The sequence below is a fragment of the Megachile rotundata genome, chromosome 16, assembly GCF_050947335.1.
Source record: "Megachile rotundata isolate GNS110a chromosome 16, iyMegRotu1, whole genome shotgun sequence".
In the NCBI taxonomy this organism is placed as follows: domain Eukaryota; kingdom Metazoa; phylum Arthropoda; class Insecta; order Hymenoptera; family Megachilidae; genus Megachile; species Megachile rotundata.
Genome location: NC_134998.1, coordinates 12,180,916 through 12,200,808, shown reverse-complemented (window position 1 = coordinate 12,200,808; position 19,893 = coordinate 12,180,916). Strand labels below are relative to the sequence as shown.

The window sequence follows — 19,893 nt, the reverse complement described above, 5'->3', positions numbered from 1 at the left end:
AGTCATAATTTTCTGAACAATGTGACACTCATTCAAACTTGAAAGTAAGAAGGAAAGTTTTCAACCCTTACAGCAGATAGAAGTCGACAAAGGGAACCTGCTCAATGATTAGTGAAACGTCTTTTCGAAAGTGGCCTGCGACGAAACCACTTCGTGAAGTCAAAAGCTTCTGCAATATTTAGTGAACCAAAACCCTTTTCTGGAGTGTAATGAAGCGGTTTCTCAGCGACGTGCCAAGGGAACGGATGCTGACGTCATTGTATCGCTTCACCCGGAGTTTGATACACGTGTGCGCGTATATGGCTACTTTTACAAAGGGAGAACGCGCGCCGGCACGTATGTGCGGATATCTAACCGTAAATATATTCCGTTTAAGGTTGATGGCTAGATTGTCCGTAGTTGACGGTTAGTCTCGAGCTCTCATATCAGGCCAGTTAGCTCGAGTTACTCGCGTAGCTCGGCTCGTGGAACTGTAATCGGACCCGTCTACGTCGTCTGCCGACTGATTGCCAATTCAACGCCCCCGCTAGACGCTGTTCACCCCTCCGTACCTAGATGGACGTTCTTCGGGAAACAGAAGCTGCAAAAAATGAAGCTTCGTCATCTTCATACGAAAGTGTCGTTTGAAAGTGTACCACGTGTAGGGCGAAGAGGCCTATATACCGATGCTGCGGGTTATTGTTCCTCGCTGTCATCTCTTCCAGTTCTATAGATGTCTACCTATCTGTCTAGATATATTTTCAAAAGACCAGACGTTATTCTTACATGAGCCTTTCACCATTTTACTATTCTATTTGCTTACTTCAATTGCAATCTGAAAATTAATGCGAAATTAACCAACTAAATAAACTGTTATTACTAGATTATTAATTATACACATAATAATTTGCTAATATATTTTTCTGTAACTAACTTATTATTTATTTATTTATCCTTTAGAAGTAATGTATCCATTTATCGCATCCTCTCGTATTATTATTTTTATGTGTATGTCGCTATATTTGGAGCATCAGAGTAGTTGGAACACATAACTGCATAACATCCGCAGCTGAAAAGTAGCGAGTATTCAGGTCCGCGATACAATGGGAGTACCGCATTTTCTGTCCATACTTATGCTTGCTTGGATCTCTACATTCATCTGTGTATCAGTGAAATCGGAACAACGTCAAGGATAGGTAAGAACGAGATTCACAAGCATGCCCGAAATCGGAAATAGATACAGTAGCGCCTGCGCCCCTAAGTCACCTACTTTTACGGTAGACCTGAATTTAATAAATATTTACCTAATGAACGCTATACAAATTGATGATCCTAAAATTATACGCTTTGCGCGTTGCGCCACTGTTCTTCTCTCCCGCCAAAGTGACATTGCTGAAAAATACGCATACATCGTAATCTGGGTACAGGTCTGAAATAAACATTGAAGGAAGTAAGCACGTACTTAGGGCATCGAAACATGTATCATCCATTGTTTGTAGAGATTGTGTCCCCTTCAATTCATTTTGTAATGATCATTCTGTTTCTCCTGCATTTATTTTGATGACCCGTTGAATATCGCGCACTTCCACCGAAGGAATTAACTGCTTCGCACCTCTCTTGACCGCGGATCGAAATGGATTTAAAACAGCGGGCGAGCCAATCAGAACACGCTCGATGTGCGCATACGCGCTCCGATAACCTACTCCTGTCATAAGGAGCGCGAGTTACCTGTCGTAGTCGGTAAAAAATGTTCTAACAAGTCTGTTGTTTTGCTCAGTTTTCATCGTGAGTGAAATTTGGAGTGCAATCACGGGCTTACGACAATGGAAGTGTGAAAAGTGAGGGTGACTTTCACAAAATGACAACAACGAACTGTCAGGGTGACCCACACCTGTCACACACTATCGCAACCTCATTGTTATTATCGTAAACATGTAAATTAAACACGCAACATTTGGTAGTAGATTCGTTAAAAAATATTAGACAATTGAGTACAAGAGAAGCTAAATAATTTTGAATTATTTTTATGATCAAGATGCAATTAAGAGGAGGGTTGTTTATCAGCCTGGTGAACTTTCTCTTTCTTGATGTTGTTCATGTACCTGTAACAGGCAAAACGTAAAACTAAAATCTAGCGAAATATTTGTATTCAAAAGTGAAGAATACCTCTATTCCATATTAACCTACAGCGACATCGAACGACCACGAAGAAATTCGATACTTTTTCCACGCTCGGTCTCAAATCGGATCCGCATAAATACGCTGAAAAATAATAAAATATTTAATATCTAAAAATAAATAAGCATCAATATGTAACATAACGTAATAAAGAAGATAGTTAGCATCGCAAACATTGAATACCTTCAATGTCTACCAACCACAAATTTCAAAAGTAAACAAAAAAAGAAGAGGAATATATAAAAATAAGATATATTTAATTGAAAGAGATGTCAAAAGATAGACGAGCGCCTGCGCCCATTGACGTATTCTTGTTCGGGCCGGTGTTAAGAAGTCGAACAGGCATAACAAATTTTCTCGTTCACGTGATCCCTATTTTCCTGGATCATTCAAAGATCACGACGAAAGGATTATGTGGCAGAACTGTTGAAAAAGTAGGATGCAGTTTGGAGAAGTGTCGTTGAACCGGATTCGTTCTGGTTGCTTGACTAGGTGTTATTGTCGTCAACGACGTCCTCGACGGCGTCATCGAGGTCGTGACATTCGAATTGGAAGGACCTGGCTCAGTCCAGGATCGCTCGTAAAATGTTGGCAGAGATGGTCCGACTGTCTTACCAGCATCGAGCATTTTACTGCTACGTGATTCTAAGCGTGTGGATTTTCCTCCTCGTTGCTGGTAATTCGGACACTGATCCTGAAATCTTTCTGTCTTCACTTTTGTAGCTTAATTCCATGCCTTCACCGTCTCGTGTATTACCCGTTCGTTCCTGTAATATTTATATTTAAATTTGCGCTATTGTTTTATTATATTTGTGAGCATTATTTTTTATTTTAAGTTTTATATGCCATAATGTTACGTTAAGTAATTTAATTTTTGTCGAGATACGCTTTGATATATCTACAAGTGATATCTGATAACCGAATGTAAACACATGCGACAGCGCGACATGTGTGTACATAAGATCATATTTAGCGGCTTCGTTGCAGTGTTGTATAGGCTGTGTACAGCATAGGGCATGGGGAACTTTTCTGGGGAAAATTATGTAGGGGAAGAAGACCCTATCATTGGTTGTAACACTAGAGAGTTATGACATATAGAACTGCCGTTATTTTTCTTAAAAAAAGTCTCGAATGTTTATAACTATATTTAGATGGAAAAAAGTCAAGGGCACTGCAAGGTCATAGTACCATCAGTTGTTGAACTTATGTGACTGCAGCCACAACACTATGATCTTCTTGTTTCCCTGCTTTTATTATATTTTTTTTAAACAATTTGATTAATCATCCTATTACATATATGCATGTATAGATCATTTTTCATGTTATGCACTTTTATATGAAATGAAATAAATATCACACTATACAACAGTTCCCCTTTTAACTCAATAGGTATGTACAAGTACATAGGCATAGATGAGAAAAGTTCTATGCAAACAAGAGTTCTGGGAAATGATATTTCTATCAGAGAATTTCCCAGAAACCTGAGAGTTGATGTAAAGACAAAAAAGATATTTCGATTTTGTAATCCTCCAAATGATATTACTGCAGAAACAGAAGGTATTTTAAACATAATAGTACTTTTATTTTTCTGTAAGGCAATATGTATGATAATTATATTCCTTGTTCAGGAAAATTGGATGGGAATCTAACATTAGGAGGTATCTTAGTATTTATTCGACACGGTGATAGAGGGCCATTAGCTCACATTCGAAACATAAGCATAGTTAATTGCGGTGGAGAGTTAAATGATATGCCTGAATTAGAAAACCTATACCAGAATTATGTAAATTTCCTACAGAATGTCTCCAGCTATTCCAGAACAGCATGGGCACAATTTCTGGGGCCATTCCATGGTTTTCCTATGCTGCCTGCCAACTCTAAAGACTGTAGAATTGGTCAATTGACAACACTTGGCATCGGGCAACTCTTAAAAACAGGAATCATACTTAAAAATGCATATTATCATAAACTTAATCTTGGCAATGGCACCATATCTAATAAAGACATTGTTGTGTATAGCACAAGATATAGAAGAACAGTTCAAAGTGCAGTTGCTTTATTGTATGCCCTGTTAGAGACCGATGGTTTTCAGAACTTAGCCAAAATTACTATGCAAGAAAGTCAAAGTTATGCATTTTGTAATACAGACTGTGCATGCCCAGTTGCTGAAAAATATTTTAAGCAACATTTGAAGGTAATTATACTAATATCTTTTTAAGTGATTCCTGTTATAATTCCCCTGTGCATCGTCTACTTTTATAGGAGATGTCTGAGCACCTGAAATCTCATCCAGCAGTAGCAGATCTCATAAGGCAGGCTTCCAGCGCAGTCTTTGAAATCCCTGATCAGGCACAAACAACAGATCCCCATACCCTGAAAGATGCATTGTTAACATATATTTGTCATGGTGCTTCTCTGCCCTGTGTAGACTTTGACACGCAACGTGTTTGTGTAAAAACAGAACACGTTACGGGCCTTTTCGCTTATACGGAATGGGAGTCTAAACAAATTGCGAAGAGTAGCAGTCGCAGAAAGTATGGATTATTAAGAGCTTACGGACTTCTTCGAAGCATTGTTTCATACATGCTACGCATTATATCGGAGGCAAAACCAAAAATCGTTTTGTACTCTGGACATGACAAAACTTTGGAATACCTCGCAACGGCTCTTGGAATTTTCTCCGACAAGCTGACGATGCCTCATTACGCTTCTCGTTTTGTGATCGAAGTATACCGTATAAATCCAAAGAACGAGAACCACGTAGCCAGTGACTTTTACTTCCGAGTTATTATCAATGGAAAAGATTTCACGCAGAAAATACCGTTCTGCAGAAACGCTAATTTTTATAGTGTCAGTTATTTCGAACGCAACGATGCTGAGAAAACGCGCAGAGATTCAAAATTGTGCCCAATCGAGACGATTATCAGGCAACTTCATGACGATTACTTCGGTCCATTTAACGCGACTAACTTCAAAGATGCGTGTACCAATCACAAACGCGGTTAGTTCGAGTGCGAGAACTTTAAAAATTTAAATTTCCCGCGATAATAAACTGGCGGGTATCCTAAGCTTCTTTAGGGCTAATTTGTTTAACGCCCTTCTGTGAAGAACAATCATGAATGGAAAATATTCTTTACACATTTTCGAATTTCGAATCGAAAGAAAGTCAAATTCGAATCTCTACGTGTTCGAGCATGATAAGTAGTACTGTTAGAATATTTTACAAAGAAAGTATTACAAATTTCTGTAAGATTTATTACGACGAACGCAAATGTAATCTCCTGTTGATAAGAAATCGATACTTTGCTACGAAAACTTTAAAATACGATACTAACAAAAAGTTGAAACTTATAAGGGTGTGTTCTGGATTGTGCCCGTGAGCTTCTCGGTGGGTATTTAATTTGCCCACAACTATATTAGAGCATTCGTTAGGTATCAAACAATTGCCTAGCATAGAAAAACTGTTGGTTTATATTTAAACTTAACCGAAATACAAAGAGAAAATAAACATTCGCTCGCTCAGTCTAAACGCACCCTCAAATTTGCACTGTTCAAGGTATGTCTTCGAACAAACAACATAAAAAGCCTTACATTCTTAGATTACATTGAACAAACTCAAATGTAGCTTTAGATATATCAAAGATATACAAAGCTAAAATGATTGCTATATATTTTATCATATATCTTATTGTACATATGTAAATAACATCTAGCTTCTATAAAAGTTGCGTTTGTTCTTTTCAGACGCGATGTAACGACACATTGTGATTAGATGTTGTTAAACAAACGTCTGGAAAGATACTATAGATCTCTACGTAATTTGCTATCTTCGCAACTGTTAATTAGTGTTACTTCTCATTAGTTTATGTGACACTGTTAATAAGCAAAATCTTCTTTGCAATGTAAATTTAGTTCTCATTCTATCACAATGGACCAGAGAATCCTCGTAACGATCATACTTAAGTGCTGTTAAACGTGTATCCATTAAAAACAATTTGCACGTTTCAAATAGTATTACAAACCGTACAAAATGCGAATGTATTTATTGAACTATAAAGAGGCAACACTATAGATACATTTTGTTAAAATATATATATATAAATATATCGATAATATATCTCTATGTGTAAAAAATTATTGCCGTCAAGTCCTTTCAACTTATTGGTCTTCGTAGAAAGTCATTCAGATATTTTATTCACAATATAAAAACGTACAGGTCGTCAATAAATAAATACTAAACACTTATTACAATGTACAAGGCACAAGATTTGTTTCCTTAACGTGAATAACATGCTTATACGTAATCTATCATAACTTTGGTAAAACACGATATATCAGCAAGAATACTTAAAGCTATCTGGTAAAATTACTTACGATAATAGTACAGTTAATAGCACGCTGTATGGTAAACGATACAAGGACTCAACGAATCTTCAACAACTGGTAATTTCTATGCTATAGTTCTATTTACAATTGGTAAAAAAAATACGGGGTAAAGTGGATTCAAGTTTCAACAACGTATCTCATCGAAATGCCCAGTTTTCAATCGTTTCCATTTGACTAAACACAAATGGAAACAGCAATCCCAATGCAAACCATGAGCTGATGGTTGCATATAAAAACAATGTGACATCGCCATCACAGTAACAGAGTACGATTCTTGCCTTAACAATTTATGAGACTTAGACGTTTGTAATACTATTCCGGAATAATCGGACGACTTCCAGATTCTGCCATCGCTAAACCTAATGTCTGTTGAATGTTCTTTAATCGTTGATAATACTGTTCAAGCGCGAATCCATCAAAACCACTGTCTCCACTGAAAATCAGAAGTTCGCGGTTAAAATATTGGAGAGAACGTCTTCCCCTCGCACTAGTCCTTATACAAAGGAAATCTATATTGCATTTAATTGTACTCACTTTGTTGTACGCCTTTCTCTAACAGGAGGTGAATGATTCGTAGCAACTTTTGGCACCGATACAAATGCCTGATCAGGATTATGGAGCAACGTCTTCACTCCTATCCGTTTTCCAATGCTCCATCTTAAAATCAGTCGCTTCATCCGGTGTATGCTAATGAAGACCAGCACTGCACTCTTAAATCGTACTTTGGGTGTCTTTTTGTTGTAATTCTTGACAGCGTAAGATCGTTGTTCGCGAGTCAATTGAGCAAGAACACTTAGCGTGTTCTCTTCTGACAGTTGATATCCTCCGATTATGATCAACAAGTAACGCTTCTGATACCTTAAAGCGTTGCGTTTGCTTTCGGCTCGTATGTACTTTCCAAAGAAATACTCTAACTGTAGAAAATTTACAAGTACTTGATAACAGAATGCATGAATTAAAAAAATATTTTATTCCTACAATCTATAAAGGTAGAAGGGTGACTTTACCCTTTTATTTAGTTGTTCCTTCTCCTCCCGTGCTTTCGTGAGCTTCTCCTGGTATACTCCATTCTCGTTTATGTATTTTGCATTGATTTCCCTTAGTTCCTGTTACAGAGAATATCGATTAAAACATACGTACATACACATGCATACATAATTAAACCTCATTATGAAGCACCTGAATCTCTTGTATGTATTTTGCGGGAACATTCTTGTCATTCATAAATCTACTCTTCAATTCACTGGCAGCTTCCAATTCTGCTCTAGTAGAAGTTCTCAAATCCAGTTGTAATTCAAGGATCGTTTCCTTTAACTTCTTTTCTTCTTCTTTAGCAGCAGATAATTTTTTGAGAAGATCAGTTTCTCTTCCCTTGAGATTCTCCAAGGCTTCAGCCAATTTCATTTCACGTTGAAGGGATTCTGTCAGTTCTCTTTTTGACTGTTTCATATCAGCCTCTAAATCCATCTGTTAGAAATTAAACGTTATAAATGAAATATATTATTGTGAACTGAAGAAATGTACACGTATACTTTACCATGACTTTTCTGGTGTTGTTAATTTCTCTTCTCAATGCTTTAAGCTCGTTATGTTCGCTGGTTCTCTGTTCCTGTCTCCTGCTGTCTGCATCTAACATAGTCTTGATATTCTTCTGTAGCCAGTCACATTCCTCCTCTCGTGCTCTCAGTTCTTCTTTGGTTCTTCTTACATCAGTTTGAAGATGGTCCTTAATTCCTTCTATCAGTGCCAGACTACTTATCAACTTCTCTTTCTCTTCCACCTCTACTTCCAGTTGCTTTTCGAATCTACTCTTCTCCATCTGAAGCTTCTTCAGGGTATCTTTCAATTCAGCAGTATCTCGTTTCTCCTTTTCGAAATTTTCCATCAATGTCAAATACTTCTTTCTTTCAGTTTCCAATAAATCTCCAAGTTTGGGTAAGCCATCTGTCTTTTGAGACTCCATATGATCCTTCATCAAACTCAATTGTATCTCTAAGCTCTTATGTTCCTGACGCAAAGATGAAAGGTCATTGCGAAGCTTCGCCTCGTTGTCCAGTGACGTCTTCAACTTATTCTGAAGAAATTCGATCAGTTCCGAATCCTGAATATGTCCAGACTGCATTGCCCTATGCTCCTTCTCAATTTGAATCTTCAATGTACGAACGAGATTTTTCTCGGAGGAGAGTTCTTCCTCGACTTTCTCCAGTTTCTTCGATTCTTCTACCAGATCTGATTTCAGTTGGAAAATCCTACCTTCGTATTCTGCTATTTGACACTTCAACATTCCTCTCTCAATTTCTAAATCGTCCTTCAATTTCTTTAGCTCTTCATTGATCTTATGGGCCTGACTTAATTTCATTTTTAAGTCCATTAATCTTCCATCCTGATAATCCTGGTACTGATCTTGTCGTTCTAATCTAACTACCTTGTCGTCTGAGTCACTTTCAATGGCATTCATAATTTGCCTGTCCAAATGGGCTGATAAATTCAACTCTCTTTGAACCATGTCTTCTATGTCAGTGTCGTCCTGTGATCTTTGTGCAGCTGATTTTAAGTCAAACAATTCCTTGCTTAACTTCTCTGCCATGTTCCTTAATTCCGCATTCAATTTTCGCTCGTCTTTCAGTTTCTTTCTCAGTTCAATTACGTTTCCAGATTCCTTCATCTTGTTTTGTATAGTTTCTAGAGCTTTGTGTAAGCTCTTACTGTCGTCGCTCATTTGACGTATGACTTTATCCTTTTCCTTCAGATATTCCTGTAAATGATGTATTTCCTGGTCTTTCTCATTGGATGGTGAGGAAGTTCCCGAATAACTGGTACGTCTAGCCATTTCTTCCAGTCTTCTAATGACCTGGTCCCTATTATTTAAGCCCTCAGTCAATCTCTGAATCTCGTTTTGGCATTCCAACAATTCCTGCTTCGTTAGCTGATACTTGGTCTTAAACTCGTACAGCTGTTTATTCTCATTCTCGATCTCGATGTTGCGCGTCTGAATAGTTTCAATCGTGATATCTTTTTCCAGGATGGCAGCCCTGAAATTCTGCAACTCTTCCATCTTTTCCTGCCATAGCATAGTATACTTTTTCGTCTGCTCTTGATCTTTCTCCTCTATATCTTTTTTGAGCTTGGTATTCTCTAGGTTTAATTCCATAATGATTTTCTCATTCACCTGCATTTTATTCTTGTGCTCTTGTAGTTCTTCAGTCCTCAATTTTAAAACATTCTCCACCTCCTGCAGATCCTTCTTTATTTTTTCCTCTGACACTTGTAATAACTCGTACTGATTCTGATAGAAGCATTTGTCTCTTGTAAGCGTCTCGACCACTTCCTTGAATTCTACTTGCAGCTCATCGTACAGCTTCTGCAGAGTTACCAAATCTGTCTCACGTTTGTCCAGTATCGCTGACTTCATTTGTAATTCCTCTCTTATTGTCTGCACCTGGTTCTCCAAATCCTGCACCTCTTTCAATGTCTCGTTAATCGACGTCTGTGTATATTTCATTGACGTATCTTGTAATCTACTTTTAGTACCAGTACATTCTTTGCGCGATTCCTGTGTCCGTGTAATCTCTTCAGTTTTTTCCGTTGAGAAATTATTATCCGAAGATGAAATTCTGGAGCCTAGGCCACTGTGTAGTAAATCGATCATTCCAGATTGTTGATTGGATGCCGCGGATGAACTGTGAGAACCTAGATCCAAAGGAGGTACATGCACGTCCATTTTTGTGGAGTTCATTAAAGGCACGGAGTCATCCACGATTTTGGATGCAACAGCAGGAGTGGGAACTTTGAAAGTAGAAATATTAGGCAGCGTTTGAATCGCGTTCGAGCCACGAATAGCCTCTATCGTTTCCTCACATTCTGAATGAATGGACAAAATATCGCTTAAAGTGCGGGCACTGTTCTTTGCTTCTGTTTGACGTGCTAGTTCTCGCAACTGTGTCTCGTCTAAATTCAGTGAAGAATACATTTCGAGTTGCTTTTCCTTCTTGGACAACTGTTCTTTCAAGTGATCTATTTCTTCGTTTTTATCAGCTAACATGCTGTCTATTAATCGCGGAAGCTCTAATTGAGCATGCTCTTGAACACCAACCTTTGTCTGTAGAATTTTCTTTTCATCTTCAAGAATCTCTAAATGCTGCCTTAATTTCTGAATCGTTGTACTCTCTACTTGCACCACATTTGCAATTTCTGCTTCCTTCTCTTGCAGCAGCTGATTAACTCTATCGAGTTGACTTCTTACATCCTCCAACTCCAAATCTTTCTCAGCAATGGTTCTTTCTAGAGATTGGAATTTTGCATTAGCCTCATGTAGCTGTAACTCTAAACGAGACGTGGCTTGTCTCTGTGCAAACGGAGCACTCTGTTTGTGCTGCTCTAAGCGACCACGCATTGCTTCTATCTGGAATAACTGTTCAGAAGCAGTTTGCTGTAAAATTTCTTGCTCTGCTTGTAATTCCTACAATGAATATGTTTAAAATTAGTGGACATGATAATTTCAATGGACCAATCACTATTCCAGACTCTGCTTAACATACCTCATTTTGATTCTTAAGAGCTGCAACTTGCATTTCTAGATCTTTGATTCGTTTGAATACAACTTCCTCGACTCTGGCATGCTTCAACATTTTGTCTTTAAGTTTGAGTAGCTGATCAAGAGGCAACATTGGTGGAGAATTAGGATCATCAGGAGTAGGACACCTCGAAGCGTCTATTTGTTCTCTGATAGATACGTCTTCGCTTGGTTGACTCAAACTTAAATTAGAGCTGCACATGTGGACAGATTCTAAGTCCTTAATTCTCTTTTCCAATTGATTTTGCATATCACGGAGTTCTGTTTTCATCTGTTTCAATGCGGCAGAGTTCACTTTAAATTGTTCTGAACTTAACTTATGTTTTCTTAACTCTTCCTGTAAGGTCACATACTTCAGTGAAATATTCTCTACTTAGTTTTTATATTTAAACTTACCTCTAACTGACTGATGTGTTCATTGAGTCGTTTACTTTCACTGCCCATTTTAACAGCATCCAGTTCTTGCACCAATTCATGTTGGTTTTTAGTCTGAGCGGCAATCACCGTCTCTAACTGATTAATTTGCATCTGTAAAGATTCTTCTTTTTCAGTCTTTATTTGTAGCTGCTGCTCCAAATCAGTAATGATGTCTCTTAGCACCCAAATTTTGTCAATAGCTGCTTTCAGTTCACTTTCAGTTTCAGTTTTCTTTGCCTCAGTATCAGACATCATAGAGGACATCTCCCTCATTTGGGACTCAAGAACCTCCACCTAAATATCCAAATTTTTAATGAAACCACCATAATTATTGAAAATATGTGCACCATAACCATAATAAACTGCAAGAAGCTCTAGTAACAATTAAAGCATATAATATTTGCATGAAGTGATCATTGTGTTTAGATTTCATATTCAAAGCAATACAACCATGTTACAACTTGTACTCTGAAATATTATAAAATGAATACAATAACCACTCACAGCTGCTTTGATCTCAGAAGCTTGAATCGCAGGGACCTCTGATGTTGCTTCAGGTGATAACGTAGACTGCTTTGTGCAACAAACAGAAAACCAAAACCACAGTGCAGGAAAAATTGTGTTAATACGATTAGTGATAATGCGTGTTATAAGCTGTCTAATTATAATATATAATATAGCTGACAAAAATAAATTAAATTCACGTGAAATTTCCCATAAGTTATTTATTAGTCTGCTCATTTTAATATGGGGGCAGTTAAGATGTTTAAGAAATCCCAAACCAAATCAACCAAAAATGATTAGTTTGAAAGTTCAGCTTATACACCTGAACCTTGTATAACATTAATTAGACTGCACCAAAATTTCAAAGAAAAAAAAAAGAAAAGAAAGCAGAAATTTTTAGTGCATTGTGTCATTTTAGAGTCTGGTATTATTTGATCTTGATCTCTGTAAAATATATTTGAACTTACCTCGGATGAAATACGCAAGTCTCTCTCTTTCTCTCGTTCCTTTTCCTTAAGTTGTTCCTGCAACAGGTGGATTTGCTTTGCCGCTTCGTCTCGTTCAGCTTCACTTTCGCTTGCTTGTTCATCCAAAAATTTGCGGGTTGCTTTTAACTGTTTATCCGCTGCATCAATCTACGCATATTTTTAGTTAGATCTAATGAGGCAGTCACTTTAGAGAGGAAGAAGCGTAACAAATATTGAATTAAAAACATTTATAAAAAATACATGTATTAACAATTGCTTAAGCTGAAAAGTTTATTTGTCTCTACATAAACACAATTTATGAAATCAAAGGCATCAACTGCATAATAGTATACAAACAAAGTACAAATAAAATACAGCTTCAAAGAAAAGAATATGAACAACTACATGCCTATTTAATAAAAGGTATGCTTGTACACAAAATAAATAGCAATCCAAAGGAGTATTCTGAAAGATTTATAAAACAGTTGTCATTAAGTTACTGAGTTAGAGGTTTAACTCCTCATTAAGTTATTTGATAGTTAATGATTGGAAGAATAGGAAAGAGTTAACTTGTAGTATTAATTGCATGCATGCAAAAAAAAATAAAGGAGGGTCATTGATGATGCATGCTGTGAATACTTCTTAGGAAATTCCTGTTACTTTAAGCAATAAGTGTTTTATGGAATATGAAATGGTATTTTTAGAGTTACTACTTAATCAAAGAATGAATTCAGACACTATTGTCAATTCACCATTAAAATTTGCACGTATGCGGTTAAAGCTACAGTTAACTTACGGAGCAGCTTTTATAATAGTATTAGTAATTCTATAATTTACCTTTCGGCAGCGTACCCTGTGAATGTATGGGGGAGGAGTAGGTTCTAAAGGCACCTGCTGGCAAGATAACAGAACGCCAATCAATTCTTTAAAAACTGTGTCACAGAGCCATACAATTTTATCTGCCGTATTTTTTTGGTAATTTTAATATACATACATTCGGCTAATAGAATTTACGGGAAATATATTTGTTCGCTGAAGTATTTTTCTTCAGAAGATTAAATTGGAGCTTATAAAATTTTTTATTTTAATTTGGAAATAAATTTAGTGAAAATATTGATGCGCTATCAATAAAACTGTACACAAGAAGATTATATGAAAAAGAAAATCTTGTGCAATGTACAAATACTAAGCTCGTAGGTACAGATAAGACACTAAAATAATACCAAATACAGAACTCGTTTTCAATAATGCAATACACCACAACTGTTTCGTATGTAGCATATCAATTCTATATAATAAAAATACATGCAGTCAGTGCACTCCTTGGAGTAGAAATATTCAAGTTTACCTGTCGCTGTAGATCTTCCCTTTCTTTTCTCGCGTCTTCCATTAATTTATCATTGTATCTACATAACCCCTCTATCAATTGCAACAATTCTGAACAGTCTTCGCCACCGTTCGACAAGGCATGTCTCGCTGAAAATATGAATTACAATTGTAAACGATATTGATGAAGAAATAAAGTTCATCGTTCATACCTTTCTCTTGTAACTGTGAAAAATCCTCCAATATAATATCGCTACCAATCTCATCATTCTCCCCATAGCCTTCCGTAATGATTTCTTTTTTATTCTCCGCATTGATCAATTTCCTCTGAAGCTCCAGAATAGTTACTTTCAATTGCTCTGCTTCTTCTTGATAGCCCATGATCAAAGCTTCCGCATGACGCAGCTTCATGTTTAGCTCTTCGTTCGCTTTATTCATCCATACAACTTCTTTTGAAAGTGAATTACGTCGACCTTCACCGGTAGATAAAGAAGTGCCAAGAATTTCAGCGCTCTCAGACTTTAAGCGACGCACACAATTGCTTAATCCCTGTTTCAACTTTTCTGTTATATCTTCATCTTCTTCCAGTATAGTTGGCAAGATATCGGTATTACTGTTTATTATAGAAACTATTTCAGTAGTTTGTGGAGCAAAATGAACTCTATGGATCTTCATTTCAGAAGAGTTTAAAGTATCGGATTCTGAACTTCTCTTTGATCCCTCAATTTCATCTAACTTCAAGGATTTATCATTATTTAAACTATCAGATAATTGTCTTTTGAGCACTTCTGTAATAAGCGTATTGTTAACTTCCTCTTCACAAATGACAAAATATTTGATCAACTCCTCAATTAATGACTTGAGAGTGGCACATGTTTTAGTCAAGCTATTTCTGTAAAATAAAATATTTTTAATAAATAAATAATAATTATAAACATCTGAAGTCTTAAAATGCAACTACCTTTCCGCGAGAATCTTGTTATCTATAAGTGAATTTCTGTCTGGATCTCGTCTTCCACCATCGTTCCAGGCACCTTCTGACTTAACTTTGTGGAGCTCCTCTTGATGACGATCGATCATTCTAGCCAGATTGCGAGAATGTTCTTCTTTTAAACGTTGCACCTCTGCAGCATGGGCATCTTTGAGCTGCTGCACTTCACGTTTTGCATTGTTGGTGAGTTTATCTCTTAATTTCAGCAATTCTGGTGACCAGTTATCTTCAGAATCCGAATCAACTGCTAGGAGAGCCTATTTAAACAATCAATAAAGTATTAAATGACTGATAACTTGTTAAATTTATTTGGAAGCTGCATAGCAAATAAACATCTAGGAAGAATTTCTATACTTTCTAGAAAGGGTACACTTTTGATCTCTGCAAAGGAATTCACTGATAAACTCATGTGGCTAAGTTTGAAGCTACCTGAATTTGTTCTTGAAGAGCAGTGATAATATCCATTTTAGCTAGAGCAATCTGTTCTTCCAACTGATGGTCGTAGGCTGCTCGCAGTTGCGTTAATTCACCGTTTTCCAACGCACCCGCATCCCATTCTGTTTGACAATGCTGCATGCACACGTATGTGATCACACAATACCGTGTTAGTTACAGGAGGAATAACAAATGTCATAATTATATTAAATTTGGGACAACTATTTCTATTTAAACTTCATAAACTGTGCACGACTACTAATTGAGAACTACTCTAATGTGTGTAAAACTAAAGTACAATGTTGTACAAATCTGCAATTTGATTAACTCTTGTTCCATACTAATGGTTCACAAACAAAAAATAAAAACACAAAACACTACATTCAAAAGGGGCTAAAGTACCATGCACTTTTTCTAAAAAACAGACAATTATTTCTTCTACTAAGATTGAAAGAACACATTCCAAATTTTTAATGCATAAGAACTTGACAAAGTTAACAAAATAAATTTTTGTTGAATTAGTATGTAATACATGTTCCTAGAGACAGCTTCCTTGCACAAAATATTAAACATTTAACACAAAAAAGGGGAATACAAAGTGCATTAAATACACAAAAAAGTGCATAAACTATCCACATAGTTTACTTACCTGATTTACTACGTTTCGTAGAAAGTCATGTCTCTCTTTTTCTTTAATATCATACAGTTCCCTTTCGTACATGGTCTTCTGATCTTCCAATGCTTTCTCATAATGCAGTTTCATTTCTTGCACTTCAATTATTTTATTTTGCAGTTCTTGTTGCAAAGCTTTCATGTTAATCTTGTACTCAAGTTCATTTTTGCTATGATTATTAAAAGTGTTGCTATTTTGTCTTGAATTATCATCTGCTATTGGAGAACCAAGTCTGGAGCTCTTTCCAGAGATGTTTGAAATGTTCAGACAGTCACCAGCACCTCCATAATATAAGCCATCAGTTAAGTCAGCAATTTCACTATCATTATCAGACATTTTCTTCGATTGTTGACTGAATATCTCTTCAGAATACTGTTTTTCCATTAGCAAACATTTTTGTTCAAAATATGTTCGCAGTTCTTCCATTTCTTTGGCGTGACGCATTTCCAACTCGGTTTTCAAATCATTCAATTCAGCAGTGCCTTCCTTCAAGCCCAGCATCAAAGACTGCACTTTTCTAATTTCTGATGCTGTCTCTGCTTTTATCGCGTTTATTTGCTCGTCGTGAACGCAGACCAACGCGTCCATCTCTTTACGCAACAGTTCTTTCTCTGCTCTCAACTGATTAACAGATTCTTGCAACGATTGTACATTCTCCAGTTTTTTCTTCAGGGCTTTATTTTCTTCAGTAAGACGTTCCCTTTCGATCGAAAGATTTTCTGAGAGCGTAGAAAAGTGTTTCAATTTATTTTTAATCTCTTCGTAATTGACTTGTTTTTCCATCAAGTATTCCAGCTCCTTCAACAACCTTTCATTTTCTTCTGAAGCAGCTGTTAGTTTTGCCTGTAACGATATTGTCCTTGCGTTATCTGTTTGTGCATCCTTCTCATATGAGATTTTGTTTGTATCCGTGCTCTGATCATGGGACGTATTTGCAGAATCATTTGGACCTCTACCTAGCTTGAATTGCTTCATCAAGGCACTACTGTAACTGGACGATGGCACAGAAATATCGAGCTTGCTATCATTCAACGCTAACGTTTGATTCAATTTTTCTTCAACTTCTGCGCACTGAGCCCATGCCGTGGCCAAACCATTTTTCAACTGTTCAGTCTCTTCCTCAGATCTCTTCAACTTTTCTGATAGATCACACATTTTCTTCATCGATTCCGTGAGTTCTGTTTCTTTTTGTTCAAGAACCGCTTTCAGCTTTTTAATCTCTTGTTGATCCTCTTCAGTTTTACGCAGAAGATCGGCAACGTTATGTTTCTGACTAGATAACTTGTTCTCTTCGTCAACTTGCGAGCTACTCTGATCATTTGATTCATTTTTCAAAGAATTAAGTTCTGATTTATACTTATCACAGGTATTCTTCATATCTTTCAGTTGTTTCTCATACGATTTCTTAACAAGATTCGCCTGGTCTAACTCTTCCCTGGTTTTGCAAACATCCTTTTCCAAATTCTCAATTCTCTGAACTAACAGTTTTTCCAATTCAGCTTTCTCTTCAAATTTCTGCTTTGTTAACTGATATTGAAGCGCTACTTCATCAAAAGTTTGGTATGTGGTCTGGTTTAATTCACTCAGTGTACTCATGTTGATGCCGCTCAGTCTGGACAGAGATTTCTCCAAGTCATAGATTCTGTTGCTCAGAGTACGTTCGTGTGCTTGGCTGTTTTCAATTAACGACTGTGCCGCTGAATATCTTGACGACAAATCGTCTAGCTTGAACTTCAAACTTTCATTTTCTTCTTTCAGCGTAGCGGCATTCGTCAGCGCTTGCTCCAACGAACGTTCGATACTCTCTTTCGACTCCAAGATCGCGGTCGTAGCAATGTACTTTGAGGTCATCTCTTCCAGCTGTAATTTGTGCAATTTAATCTGTTCACCTAGCATCTCTTTTTCTTTTTGATGATCCAGGTTTTGCAGATGCATAGCCTTCTCAGAATGTACCTTCAGCTCGTTCAGTTTTGATTTATATTCATTTAGCTCAGCGTGCGCAGTTTTTTGAGACTCAGAACGATTCACTAGTTCAAGCTTTAGGGCCTCGACTGTCTTTTTGTAATGAGCCAATTGTGTTTGAAATATTGAAAGTTCTTTAGCATGCCTGGTCTCTAGATCTGGCAATTCCTTATTCAAACGATCAGCCAATAATTTATTTTCCTCCTTTAATTGTTTCAAACGTTCTTCGTACTTTTCTTGAATGTTCACTACTTCCGTTTCGTGCTTTGCAACTAAATCTTTCACCTCCTGTTGATGACGCGTGGTATTTATATTTGTTTCGGCCGTGAACTTCTTCAATATATGTTGCATGTCTTGTTTGATCTTATCAACACGTGCCTCGTATTGTTTCTGTTGCTCTAAAGTTTCAGCAATATTTAAATTTTTATCAGCAGCACCGACACGAATCTGTTCGTTAAGGTTATCTATTTGTAACTTGTAATCGTTAATTTCAGCGTTTTGCGTTTCTTTCTCCATTTCTAACGTCTGCACATGCTCTTGAATTTGCACCAACTGACCATTTAATTTCTGTATTGTTGACTTTTGGTCACTCAAAGTTTGCTCTAAAGTATCAATCTGAAAGGCAATCACTTTGCATTCAAGAATGGCTGGGTATACATGTTCATCTAAATTAAACAAAACACTTACCTTTTCTTGCAAACTTTTATTATTCGCAGCAGTAGCATTGTCTTTACAAGATATGTTCATAGCATTTAAAGAATTCAATTGGGCTACAAGATCATCTCTTACAGCCAGTGCATGCTGTAAAGACCATGTCAAATCTTCTATCAGGTTATCACGTTGATTCACTGCTTTTTCAAACTCTTGCAACTGTTTAATAACAAAACAACAAACCATAATCAGTATAAGCAGTGTAATAAAAACTTCCACACATGCTTAGGAACATAAATCAAGAACAAACTTTTATATGGTACAAAGATATAACATCTCTGTTATGTATACTGCTATTTTGACTTTGAGAAGAATTTGGGGATGAGGTTTCTGCTCTTAAATGATCTATTTCTGCATTCAGTGCCTCAACTATGGCCTCCTTTCCATGTAATAGCTCTTCCAACTGGGCTACCCTTCCTGCAAGTCCTTCCAAATCCCCATCTGCTTCTCCTTCACTCATGCTAACGCTACTTTGTGTCATGTCTCTAGATGATATACCTTCATGTGCCTACATGAAAAATGACACCTCAATTTCTAAACACAAATGTTAATGGTTTACAATCTATGCTTTCAACTTTTTCTTACGTAAGACTCCCTATTTCCGATAGATTTGTCATTGTGGAAAGATTCTTCATCAGATGCTTCGCCCATTTGACTGTGACCCGCACCTTGAGCCTTATCAGCCCTTTCCGCTTTGTACTTTTCTAGCTGAAATTGATATTTTATATTGAATCAATCTACTTGAAAAATGAAACTTAATGTTATGGTACATGCAGAAAAAAATTTGTAATGTCGCATACATTTTTTGAGTAAATAAAGCAATGAGCCGACTTTAAATTTATTATTATTAGTGGCATATAAATAAAGTATATAAATAAAAAGATCAAAGGTCCTACCATTTCTCTACCCGCCTCCAAGGAGCGTCTTCTACGCTCATCATCATCCGTTGCTTTACTCATTTCATTAAAACAAAATTAACACTATCGTTTAATAATTGAGTAAAAATAAACTAGATTGATTGTTAATTCCCGAATAATAGGTATCATGCCAACTCGTCATCCACTACATTTCGAAAGCATGCTGTTCAAACCGTCTACTGTTAAATGTTTGACCGTTGTCGATTTATAAAAATACGAATTGCTATAGCGTCTGATATTGTACAGTCAAGTGCAAATCTGACTTCCCTAGAGAATCTGACAATCAAGGGGAGGAGGTCCCCACCACCAGCATACATTATACCTATTTCATATTTTAAGAAGATAAATCTATTCTAAAAACTTCACTTTTATGT

General features: G+C 36.7%; 2 protein-coding genes and 1 long non-coding RNA gene across 10 annotated transcripts; 1 reads left to right on the top strand and 2 right to left on the bottom strand.

The window, feature by feature from the left end:
• Nucleotides 1-932: 932 nt before the first annotated feature.
• On the bottom strand, nt 933-1,577 carry LOC143265964 (uncharacterized). Its single transcript, XR_013040785.1, has 3 exons — nt 1,442-1,577; nt 1,284-1,371; nt 933-1,048 (listed from the first exon to the last, which is right to left on the bottom strand). It is a non-coding gene; the product is annotated as an uncharacterized LOC143265964 (long non-coding RNA).
• Nucleotides 1,029-6,276, top strand: LOC100878290 (2-phosphoxylose phosphatase 1). 2 transcript variants are annotated; one of them, XM_076540764.1, is made up of 4 exons: nt 1,029-1,175; nt 3,547-3,714; nt 3,786-4,351; nt 4,420-6,276. In XM_076540764.1, exons 2-4 carry the CDS (start codon nt 3,549-3,551, stop codon nt 5,161-5,163), a joined length of 1,476 nt encoding a protein of 491 aa, XP_076396879.1. In that variant the 5' UTR covers nt 1,029-1,175; nt 3,547-3,548; the 3' UTR covers nt 5,164-6,276. The 2 variants fall into 2 exon arrangements, with proteins under 2 accessions (XP_076396879.1, XP_003701193.1); XM_003701145.3 differs by lacking the exon at nt 1,029-1,175 and adding an exon at nt 2,702-2,833.
• Nucleotides 5,611-19,785, bottom strand: LOC100878062 (uncharacterized). 7 transcript variants are annotated; one of them, XM_012280190.2, is made up of 19 exons: nt 19,499-19,785; nt 19,188-19,310; nt 18,853-19,110; nt 18,579-18,761; nt 15,906-18,506; nt 15,251-15,391; nt 14,792-15,078; nt 14,043-14,722; nt 13,853-13,980; nt 13,342-13,398; nt 12,505-12,672; nt 12,038-12,106; nt 11,513-11,827; nt 11,082-11,453; nt 8,081-11,002; nt 7,723-8,010; nt 7,551-7,649; nt 7,078-7,457; nt 5,611-6,976 (listed from the first exon to the last, which is right to left on the bottom strand). In XM_012280190.2, exons 1-19 carry the CDS (start codon nt 19,559-19,561, stop codon nt 6,856-6,858), a joined length of 9,255 nt encoding a protein of 3,084 aa, XP_012135580.2. In that variant the 5' UTR covers nt 19,562-19,785; the 3' UTR covers nt 5,611-6,855. The 7 variants fall into 7 exon arrangements, with proteins under 7 accessions (XP_012135580.2, XP_012135582.2, XP_012135581.2 ...); XM_012280192.2 differs by having other exon boundaries at nt 12,038-12,103; XM_012280191.2 differs by having other exon boundaries at nt 13,342-13,395.
• Nucleotides 19,786-19,893: the final 108 nt, after the last annotated feature.